The 12,500-nt window shown below is 36.5% G+C and overlaps 2 protein-coding genes across 5 annotated transcripts in view; both read left to right on the top strand.

Annotated features, from left to right (window-relative positions):
• Window positions 1–2,404, top strand: part of LOC133663721 (gastrula zinc finger protein XlCGF57.1-like) — an 11,269-nt gene extending 8,865 nt beyond the window's left edge. Inside the window, exon 2 of the mRNA XM_062068407.1 lies at window positions 1–2,404. This exon is cut by the window's left edge and continues 392 nt beyond it. Within this exon, the coding sequence (XP_061924391.1) occupies window positions 1–1,302 (1,302 nt within the window). The 3' untranslated portion in view covers window positions 1,303–2,404.
• An 8,340-nt stretch (window positions 2,405–10,744) lies between these two features.
• The window catches only part of tubd1 (tubulin, delta 1), a 9,878-nt gene continuing 8,122 nt past the window's right edge, over window positions 10,745–12,500 (top strand). Inside the window, exon 1 of one of the 4 annotated variants that reach the window (XM_062067309.1) lies at window positions 10,745–11,274. In XM_062067309.1, coding sequence (XP_061923293.1) covers window positions 11,124–11,274 — 151 coding nt within the window. In that variant the 5' untranslated portion in view covers window positions 10,745–11,123. Of the gene's footprint in view, window positions 11,275–11,436; window positions 11,475–12,500 lie in introns of those variants that run through there. The other 3 variants (XM_062067307.1, XM_062067306.1, XM_062067308.1) reach the window with 3 other exon arrangements.

A 12,500-nucleotide genomic window follows, 5' to 3' on the forward strand; every position in this document is an offset into this window, starting at 1 on the left:
GAGCGTGAAGACGGACCACAGCTTCACCAAGGTCCAGGTGAGGAGAAGAAGGGGGCGGAGCCTCCGGGCAGCAGCTCACAGCAACACCGCATGGCGACAGAAGCTGATGGAGGATCACAGGCAGACTTCTTCTTAGCTCCACTGTCAGACGCCGAGGCTGAAGATGAGGAAGACGCCCACGAAGCTTTGAGCAGCGATACGGACTGTGGAGACGATTTGAAACATTCCGAATGCTCTGAAAAGAATCCGGGCGAGGAACATTGGAACTGCTCAGTTTGTGCCAAAAGATTTACTCTGAAAAGGAATCTGACTCGACACATGTGGACACACTCGGGAGAAAAACCCTTCAGTTGTTCAGTTTGTGGTCAGACATTCCGCCATAAGGTGGGAATGATATCACACATGAGGACACACTCGGGGGAAAAACCCTTCTGTTGTTCAGTTTGCGCGCAAAGATTCGCTCAAAAGTCCAACATGATGTCGCACATGAGGACGCACACAGGAGAGAAACTGTTCAGTTGCTCCGTGTGTGCCGATACTTTCGCTCGCAGGTCCAATCTGAAGCAACACATGAGGAGACACACGGGAGAAAAACCTTTCGGGTGTTCATTTTGCGGCCAGAGATTTGTCCAAAGGTCAAATATGGCCGCTCACATGAGAAAACACACGGGAGAAAAAAGCTTCCGATGCTCAGTTTGCGGTAAAAGATTTGGTGAAAAAGTGGACATGGTGTCGCACAGGAGGACACACGCCGGAGAAAAGTCCTTCTGCTGTCCGGTTTGCGGCAAAATCTTTTCTTACAAGCACTACTTGAATCAGCACATGTGGAAACACACGGGAGAGAAATCATTTTCCTGTTCACTCTGCGATCAAAGATTCGCCCACAAGTCCAATATGTTGTCGCACATGAAAACGCACTCGGGCGAAAAACCTTTCAGCTGCTCGGTTTGCGGCGACAAGTTCACCCGGAAGTCCAACCTGGAGCGGCACACGCGGACGCACACGGGGGAGAAACCTTTCAGCTGTTCAGTTTGCGCCAAGAGGTTCGCGCAGAAAGTAGACTTGGTGTCACACGTGAGGACGCACACGGGAGAGAAACCCCTCAGATGCTCCGTCTGCGGTAAAAGATTCACTGACAACGCAGCCATGGAGTCGCACACGCGAACGCACACGGGAGAAAAACCTTTTCATTGTTCGGTCTGTAATAAAAGTTATTTACATAAGAAAAGTTTGACGGCACACATGCGGACACACGACAAAGATTTGCTGTCCGGTTTGGGCCAAAATATCATCATAACATAAAAAGTAAGACGTCAGCGAGCAAGTGATGACCCACTCTGGTCTTATTATTATTGCTATAATACTCAGATATTTATTAGTCTGACCGTTAGTCAGCAACATAAGTTAAAAACAGTTATGGATGGATTTTGATGAAACTTCAAGGAAATGACATAATTTCTGCTACGTTAGCTCATGCTTACAAACTCCTGCGTGTGTGTGCTGTATGTCAGCGGCCCCGCCTCCACCCACAGACACAAAGAGTATATGACTGACAAGAGGGTTCACTCGGATTATTTCATTCCACAAAGAGTGAACCCTCTCGCAGCCTGTCGGGCAGCGATAGACGAAGAAAGCAAACGCTTACGGACGTGACCGTTTCATTTTGTGCTGTTGGGAATGTTTTCCCTCCTTTGGACCAAATGGAACGCCTCAGAAATGAGGAGCTTCGGCCTTGGTTCTGCTCAAAGATGAAGACACTTACTGTATCTATGCACTCGTGCACGGGATTAATATTAATGGTGTCATCAAGGACCAGCCCGCAGGGAGAGTGGAGGAGAATGTGTCTGCGTCAAGTTTAGCTTTCAGTTTCGGTTCCTGCCAAGGCAGACACCTAAATGGACAAAAGCATGAGGGACGGGCAACCATTTTAGAGATGAATCAAAACTTTAGATAGGTTGGCTCCTTCCCTCCAGTGTTGGTGTTTTTATTGTTTGCCCTTAGAATAAATTGTTAAACTTCAGGCGACTTTGATACTGCTTTTTTGGGCAAAATGAGTTTTTAGCTCAATGACCACACGCAGCATTTACTCATATGACCCGATGCAAACAACCTTCCCTAGTCATGGTGCAATAATTTTAAAAAATGCAACCGGCACAAAATATCAACAGACATGGTCACTGATCTTTGTGAATATTATTTTTAAAAAAGTCTAATTGCCATAAAAAAAATTAAACCCATTTAAATCTGTCCCAGTCCACGTCCTGACATAAATCTATCACAAAGCCTGATGGGAAATAATCCATGTTTTTAACGCATTTTAGCTGCTTGATATTTCTGATTGAATACAAAACTTTTTAAGACGTTTGTCACTAAGGTAAACAAGGTAAACATATATATATATATATATATATATACCGGTGTGTGTGTATGTATATATATATATATATATATATATATATATATATATATATATATATATATATATATATATATATATATATATATATATATATATATATATATATATATACCGGTGTGTGTGTGTATGTATATATATATATATATATATATATATATATATATATATATATATATATGTATATGTATATGTATATATATATATATATATATATATATATATATATATATATATTACTATATATATATATATATATATATATATATATTACTATATATAAAGCTGCTCCGAGATGTGGGAACGACTGGGGCAAAGCTCCAAAGGGAAACTAAGGCCCTTGCTGAGGAAGCAGAAAAGGGAAGCTTCTGGTTGTGGCTGAGGAGGAGGGATAAGTACTGGGGGTCAAGGCAATAAGATGGGTCAGCTGCAGGGGGTGGCAGGGAGACGTCCCTGCCACCGCTCCGCCACCAGGAGGCGTTCCGGGGTTAAAGAGAGCGAAACTCCAATGAGCGGTGGTCCCCGGCTGATGACCCTGCACCTGACCCAAGGCGCTGTAGGAGGCGCGTCAGGCATACTTGCCCAGCAGAAACAACACCATATCTGTACAATCAATCTATATATATGTATAGTAAAAAAATTAAATGTATATATATATATATATATATATATATATATATATATATATATATATATATATATATATATATACCGGTGTGTGTGTGTATATATATATATATATATATATATATATATATATATATATATATATATATATATATATATATATATATATATATATATATATATATATATATATGTATAGTAAAAAAATAAAAATAAATATATATATATATATATATATATATATATATACCGGTGTGTGTGTATATATATATATATATATATATATATATATATATATGTATATGTATTTATTTTTTTTTATTTTTTTACTATACATATATATAGTAATATATATATATATAGTAATATATATATATATATATATATATATATATATATATATATATATATATATATATATATATATATATATATACTGTATATATATATATTACTATATATATGTATAGTAAAAAAATTAAATAAAATATATATATATATATATATATATGTATATATATATACATATGTAAATATATATAAAGCCTGATGGGAAATAATCCATGTTTGACGCATGTTACTTTACATGCAGTCAGCTTTCCGCCCCTGAACAAATTTTTTTAGCCCATTGCGGTGCCAGAGTCCTAAAGGTTGGCCAGCCCTGGTTTGGACCTAAAAACCTCCTAGGTGGACTCTCCTCTCCTAAAAGAAAGGCCCTAATAGAACTTGCTGGAGTTTGTTTGTTTGTTAGAAACTTAACTCACAAAGTTATCAAATGATTTTGATGAAACTTTCAAGGACGTTTTATCAGATTTTGGGGATGATCCGGATCACCGTGTGCATCGGTGATCATTTTCAAGTACGTTGGGAGAGAGAGCGTGTCCTGCTCTCGCCGAGTGCTTTTCTAATATGGAATATGACGACTAACACATAATGATGGAGTAAAACCAAATCACTGTTTGAATCATGTTGATAGGATTCTACTTCATTCTGATCTCAGACTTTTACTACAACAATTACTCACACGTGATTGCAAAGATAGTTTTGTAGCTCACATCCTTTGCAATAAAGATGATTTTCTTACACAAAGTAAACTTCCTGTGTCCAACAAAGTCTTTTTTTTTGTATTACCTTTTTTCCCCTGCAAAAAAGCTCAAATTTCCTTTGATGAAGTTTGTGAACAGAAGTGTTTAGTTGAATTGATTTATGTCTGGACTTATTATTATCTTTAAACATTTCTATGGGGGCGATACGGCTGAAAACGGTATCACGATATTAGTGTTTTGTATCGATCTATATTGATGATTGTGGATATTTTTATGACCATTGAGGAGCAGGATAAAGATATATTTGATCTGAAATGCCACCGCAGCTATCAAGGCAGAAAGGAAATGTCAACACAAGCGCGGAAAACACTCCAACAATCTCAACAAAATAATAAAATCACATTGAACACTTGAAATAACGTTTGTGTAACATGAATTTGCCCTCTTAGTCTCATTTAACTGGAAAGGAATTTTTGTTTTGCAGTAATTATTTAAATATTATTAATATGTCGGTCAATATCGATAATTATTGACATTTATTATGACCTATAGAAAATAAGGAGCAGGAGAAAATGTATTTGATTTGAAATGTAACTTCCTGCGATTGTAATCCCTCAGCTATCAAGTCAGAAAGGAATCGTCAACACAAGCATGGAAAAGACTCAAAACAAAGTAAACAAAATGGTAAAAACACATTGAACATTTAACAATAATTTCTTAAAATGAAGGAATATGTAATAAATGCTCCATATGCTCCATATGCTTTTCTGTCTTGCCACTGGTGAGGGCGGTCGCATCTCTCTCCGCTCCCTCCTTCCCTGCTTGCTCTCTTTGTTTTTTGTCTTGTCTGAACTATTTTGAAGCCTCTTTTCTTGAGCTGTCCTCAAATCTAAACATCAAAATGAATTTGATCAACTGGACTCTCGACGCAATTGACACAGTCTTTTCGACAAGGAAAAGAGGCTCGGGGGAGCCTGGCTGCCCTGATGGAACCATTGCTGCGGGGTACGTGAGAGATTCCTGGAATACTTGGAGAATCATGTGCCTCTCAGTCCTTTCCATCGAGGACGTGGAAGACATCTACCTATTTGGAGCTGTGATCGCAGGGCATTTGCTGATTGGGCTGGGCATTGCTCTGGTGTATCGTCAAATTCGGAAGACGATGGCAGCCACTCAAGGGGCCAACAGGCTGTTCAACGCAATGGAAGGATTGGGTCGTGCTGTGGGATCACAGACTGGAGCGATTGCTGATTTGAATCGCAAGGTAGATTCCATCTAGATGATGTTACAGAAAGAATAAATTGGAATTGTCAGAGCCAGCATATAGAGCAGGAATGTCATTGTTTTGACTGCTCGAAGAAAAAACAACATCTTAATCTACGATTTGACTCCCTCGAATGGCCTTGAGGAACAGGCTGTTTGAAAACACTCCCCCGAGGACTCCTCAAAGATGGACGCTTTTGACCTTTCCCTTTTCTTCAAAAGCACCTGGGTCGGACTCTTGAACTCTTGAACTCTTGGGGCCGGCCTCGGCCCATAAAGACAATCCAACATCTCACCCAAGTTAATTGGGCATACATGCACGCACACACCCCTCCCCAAATCAACGCCTTCACCACTGCTTTATTCCTCCGGGGTTGTGGGGGCTGAGCAGCGCTCAACAGCAGCTGCTGGCCTCCAAGGTCCTGTTGGATGACTTTGTTGCGAGTTGTTGTGATTAAATGTACCTTGTTTATGTGTGCCATGCTATGTGAGGTTTTTTTCCTCGGACTCAGTCTGGACCATTCCTGAGGGTCCAGCCTCAGACTGATATTTTTTTTTACTTCCCCCCTCCCCCCAATGTCACCTTTTTCCCACCTTTTTGAGGAGCGCCTAAGTGAGGCTGATCCGTTGGCGGTCCCGTCTTGTCTCCCTGTAACGTATGTCTGCTCTTAGCGGGATTGTGCCGAAAATGTAATTTCAGTTCTTATGTGTCTTGTACATGTAAGAATGGACAATAAAGCTGATTGATTGATTGATTGATTGATTGATTGATAAAGTATAAGAAAATAGTGCAAAGTGTGAAAATGTAAGCATAGAGAAACCTGAGAAGAACTATTTTCTGCGGGTTTAATGCCAGGAAGTTACAGCTGTGCTCTAAAGGGTGAGCTAAGGTGGTGTGGTGTTAGCGCTCCTGCCTCGCATCATTTACAGACCACATTGGTCTGACTACGGTCCTCAAAAAGTACTTTTACACACTTTGAAATCTTTTGAACAAGTTGTATTTTTCAATAACTAAAATGCGTAGACACGGTTAGAAAGTCGGCTATTTTGCATCTTTTTTATGCTTCACTGGGTGTTTGACTACTTTATCTGTTTTATTATTTTAAATATTCGTTTGTACTGCAGCACTTTAAGATGAATTTCAAAGAAAAGTGCGTAACTAATGAAACGTGTTATTGCTCTTTATTATTTCTGCGGAGTCCTATTCTGTTCCGAGGTCCTTGAACGCATCGTGCATAGTTTTGTGTGGAAAAAGCGAACGTAGAATGTCAGTTTGTGAATGTCAGCGCGCTTCAGATGACATTTAATTTCTAGCCCAGCGAGTGTCGGAATACTGGAAAAGAAATGTATGCACGCAGCGGCCATTTTGAAACATTTTGTACATTAAAAACAAATTCCAACCAGGACAAAGAAGGTGAATATATGGTCAACTATCGGAACAAAACTGTATAGCTAACAAATCAAATTAAATCAATTAATACTTTTTTATGATTGTATTCACCTTCTCGTAGTTTTATACATTTGTAAATTATTTTGAATTGTGCTCTAAAATGAACTTGCCTTGACTAATCTACCCTCCTTGAGATTTTACATTTTATAATCATATTATATACTAATATTATTTTTATTGTTATAATTATAATTATTATTGCTATTATTATTACTATAGTTATTATTATTATTATAATACCTTCAACTAAATTGTTTGAAGGCTTCAGCACACCACAAAACTTGCAGTATCATTTAAGAGATTCCTCAACAAGTTTAATTATTTCTTAATTTTATTTTTGTATAATGTTCTAATTCGGAATGTGTTTATTTTGTCGCCGGCTAATAACCGCAACGTGCCTACGTGGCAGCCATCTTTGTGGGGGCCACTTTCCCATTTAAGGCAATGCAATACAATCTCCGCTCACTATTACATATATGATGTTTATTATATTAATAAAAGACAGCAACCCACATATGATCATTAATGTTCTTTTGTTTGGGACATGTTTAAAACATACATTATTTAAAGTGAACCCTAGTTTCCCTCACTGGTCTAATCATTTAAAACCACGTAATACTGTTCATTTAATTGAATGCAAAATCCCCACTGCCAGCAATCCTTTGAACGCATCACCTGCCAAATGCTGGCAAAATAAAAATGGATCGAAAATGTATTTTTTTAAAATTTAAGTCTTTGTTGAACATTTTGCTGTAAAATTGGGTTACTCTATAATACTGTAGTATATATATATATATATATATATATATATATATATATATATATATATATATATATATATATATATATATATATATATATATATATATATATATATATTTATTATTTTCCCTATATAATATATATAATATAATAATAATATAATATAAGCATAATATATATTGTTAAAACTAGTATTTTATATATATATATATATATATATATATATATATATATATATATATATATATATATATATATATATATATATATATATATATATACAATATATATAATAATATTTATTAAATTAGTGTGTGTGTGTGTGTGTGTGTGTGTGTGTGTGTGTGAGGTAATAATTTATAAAGATTTTTGTTATGTAAAATTGACTTATTAAAACAGACACCCCACTATTATTTTGAAATGATTTAGTGTCTAAAATGAGCGTGGTTTGACAGTTGTAGTACTCAAAGTCCACCACTAGAGGAAAATATAACCACACAGCTGGTATAAAGTAGCTGATGGGACGACTGATGAAGAATGATAAAACACTGTTGTTGAAGACATGAAAATGAGGTCAACTTGTTATGTTGCCTATATTTTCTATCATTATTATATTTTCTATTTCTATATTCCACATCACAGGATTAATATTTCACGTAGAAACAGTTATGTTTCCCGTGAAAACAATAACTAACGCCACAGAAGAGGCAGGGCGCGGTGTCGCCGCCATATTGGGTGTGCCACACGCTTTGCCGCGGATCTGCCCCATCCAATATGGCGGACACGTGACGTCACAGCCACGGGCCTATAGGTAAATACTTTGATTAGTAAATATGAATAAACAGTTATAATATCGAATGTTTGTCTTCTGTTATGTTGGGGTGGCCTCTAGTGTAAAGTTGATGATTTACATGTTATGTTAATGTTATATTCACACGCATGTTTTGTGTTTATGTTATATTTACACGCATGTTTTGTGTTTTAGCTGGTAAGCAGACATTGTGAAGTGAAGTGAAGTGAATTACATTTGTATAGCGCTTTTTTCTCAAGTGACTCAAAGCGCTTTACATAGTGAAACCCAATATCTAAGTTACATTCAAACCAGTGTGGGTGGCACTGGGAGCAGGTGGGTAAAGTGTCTTGCCCAAGGACACAACGGCAGTGACTAGGATGGCGGAAGCGGGGATCGAACCTGCAACCCTCAAGTTGCTGGCACGGCCGCTCTACCAACCGAGCTATACCGCCCCACATTGCCGGTTTTTACCCACAAGAGGGCGCTGTAGGTTCTCAGTTTTGTTTTAAGTCTGCTTCGGAGAGTGAAGGAGCCTGAATAAAAGCTATTAATCCGCTTAGTTCACACTTTGGTCATTTTTTTTCTTCCATTAATGCAAATTTAAAAACAAAAAAACTGTTGGTTTATCTTCATTTCATTTCGAAATACACTGATACAATGTCAAAACAACAATGAAACTAGATCTAAAATACGGCTTGATATTCATTTGATATTTCATACACAAACATGGGAATCACCAGTCAGCAGAAACAAAAAAAACGTACCAAAAACTTTTTTTTTCACGATCTGACACCGGAACCGGAAGTTGATTTTTAAAGGCAACACGGTGGTCTGACTTGTAGTGAAAATAGTGTGGATATGTTGTACAGTATCATCAGTCATAAAGACCAGATGATCATTGATCAATATGTTCGATAAACCAGGATATAACACTACACTCTTTTTCCTCACACAAGAAAGTCTACAGTTTTGTCTTGAAATTACCACTTCCGGTTATTCGTTTCTGTTGATTGGTTATGTTGTTTATTTTATTATGGAAAACAAAACATGATATAAAACATTTTTTGGATCCGACAATTTTTTTCGCCACTGAACTATAATCATATTTTTTCCAATTGTAGTTTTTGTACTTAAAATTAAAGTTAAATAAAGCAATATCAGGTTTGTTTTGGTTTTTCCTTTAACTAACGTTCATAAAAAAAAATTCAATGAGCAAAACATACGCAGAAAAAGATTCCTACATTTCTAAAGAGATTAAGATTGATTGATTTTTCAAGAAATTAAGATTGATACATTCACCAAATAGACTGAAGATGCTTTGTGTTTCATTCCAACAACTTTTGACTTTGAGGTTTAGTTTTTTTCTCCTGGAAGCAAAATAAAATAAATCCCAACAAATGATCTAAAACATCCCACATATTCAAAAGCAAAGGAAGTTAGAACTTTGCTCCAGAAAACATGTTCTTGATTGTTTTTTTAATGTATGGCAAAACTGACAAGAAAAAATATTAGAAATTGAAATCTTTAAAGTTGCATTAAAATTTTGCCCAATTCACCTTTCGAAATAGATTTTTAAATATCGTTTTAGTTTTGTGAATAACATTTGTTCATTCTGTGATGGGGATAGTGAATCTACAGTACATGACTTACCATGAATTGATTAACGTGGACCCCGACTTAAACATGTTGAAAAACTTATTGGGGGGTTACCATTTAGTGGTCAATTGTACGGAATACTAATAAAAGTTTAAATCAATAAATTAATCAATACAATTATTTTATAGTTGTAAGTACAGTAAAGCTCTGCATGATAATGTACAATATTGGATGTTCTCCAAAATGTCAATAAAGTGAAAGAACATTTTAATTTATTCTCCATGATTAATACTAATGTATAATTGTTTACATCATTTAACATTAAATGTATGAATATGTAAATGTGCAATCTCTTCATAAAACAAATCACTGTCACATCGATTGGTACTTGTTGACCGTAGTAAGATGGCGGCCGCAAAGACGTATCCAGTGGGCGGACTTAAGCACATCATTGCTTTTGAATGTATTGACCCTAGTAAGATGGCGGCCGCAAAGACGTATTGCCGGTGAGCGGACATAAACACATCACTGTCGCATTGATTTGAATGTATTGACCGTAGTAAGATGGCGGCCGCAAAGACGTATTGCCGGTGAGCGGACATAAACACATCACTGTCGCATTGATTTGAATGTATTGACCGTAGTAAGATGGCGGCCGCAAAGACGTATTGCCGGTGAGCGGACATAAACACATCACTGTCGCATTGATTTGAATGTATTGACCGTAGTAAGATGGCGGCCGCAAAGACGTATTGCCGGTGAGCGGACATAAACACATGACTGTCGCATTGATTTGAATGTATTGACCGTAGTAAGATGGCGGCCGCAATGACGTATTGCCGGTGAGCGGACATAAACACGTCACTGTCGCATTGAACTCTACTTTAAAACACTCTCTACCTCTAACAACCAAAAGCTGTGAAAACTACGATGCTGTGTTCCACATTTAAATTATTTACGGAACGGTACATTGTCTGAGTCATCTCTGACCAAAATACACTCGTGACTAAACACCACCGGAAGTCTTATTTTGAAGTTCAGTGACGCCAGGCCGGAAGTGTGCTCACAGGGCGGTAGACACAAAACAAGACATGTTTCTGAGTGGTTTTGTAACTTATTGAAACATAACTTCATGTTAGTGATAGCAACAATTGTAATAGTTGGTCAAAGATGTCGATAGTGACGGTGCAGTTGGGTCAATGCGGCAACCAGATCGGCTTGGAACTCTTCGACAACATCTTTAATGACTGCCAGGCAGGACACAGGACAACATTTTCTACTGCAAGCTGGGAACGTTTCTTCCATCAAAGTCAACATGGAGGTAAAAACTGACTTTTTCTATCAAGTTTATTCCATGAAAGTCAACATGGAGGTAAAAACTGACTTATTGTATCAAGTTTCTTGTATCAAGGTAAGGAGGTAAAAACTGACTTTTTGTAAGAAGTTTATTCCATGAAAGTCAACATGGAGGTAAAAACTGACTTTTTATAAGAAGTTTCTTCCATCAAAGTCAACATGGAGGTGAAAAGGTATTTAGTGTACATATTTACATGTCTTTCACTATCATTCCAGGAGTTTACAGTGATACTTTTATGGATTTCCACGATTCTTGACACGTTTTCAATAGCACGATTCAAAACAACTGCATGTACTTTTAAATGTACGACTCTATTGCAAAGTATTTCAAGTATTTAAGATCAGGGAGCATTTAAATATTTTGCATCCTAAAAGGAACAGCAGTTGCGTGAAGCCTTCAAGTGTATAAAACAAACAATATTGTTATTAATATTATTTTAATATGGTCGTAGTCTAGTGCTACATGATGCTTAGTGTTTGACTAAAGCTGCATCTGTTTAGCTTCTAAAACTTGTTGTTCATCCTCCTTATATTCAGGCTCAAAAATAGAAGTTTCTGGATCATCATTTGTCCCAAAGTAGTCTTTGTTGCCTCTCATCAAGTCTGACATGATTAGTAGTCTTGTGGTTGTTGAAGGGGAAGTGAATGTTGTGATGTGAAATTAATACTTTAAATGAAAATATGTAAATATTACATGTTATTATGAATGTTACTACATTACAAATATACTTACAGTGTGTATATAATACTTAAAATTACAGATGTCCGATAATATCGGCCTGCCGATATTATCGGCCGATATATGCGTTAAAATGTAATATCGGAAATTATCGGTATCGGTTTTTTTATTATCGGTATCTGTGTTTTTTAAAAATTAAATCAACATAAAAAACACAAGATACACTTACAATTAGTGCACCAAGCCAAAAAACCTCCCTCCCCCATTTACACTCATTCACACAAAAGGGTTGTTTCTTTCTGTTATTAATATTCTGGTTCCTACATTATATATCAATATATATCAATACAGTCTGCAAGGGATACAGTCCGTAAGCACACATGATTGTGCGTGCTGCTGCTCCACTAATAGTACTAACCTTTAACAGTTAATTTTACTCATTTTCATTCATTACTAGTTTCTATGTAACTGTTTTTATATTGTTGTACTTTCTTTTTTATTCAAGAAAATGT

The sequence above is a fragment of the Entelurus aequoreus genome, linkage group LG13, assembly GCF_033978785.1.
Source record: "Entelurus aequoreus isolate RoL-2023_Sb linkage group LG13, RoL_Eaeq_v1.1, whole genome shotgun sequence".
Taxonomy (NCBI): Eukaryota; Metazoa; Chordata; class Actinopteri; order Syngnathiformes; family Syngnathidae; genus Entelurus; species Entelurus aequoreus.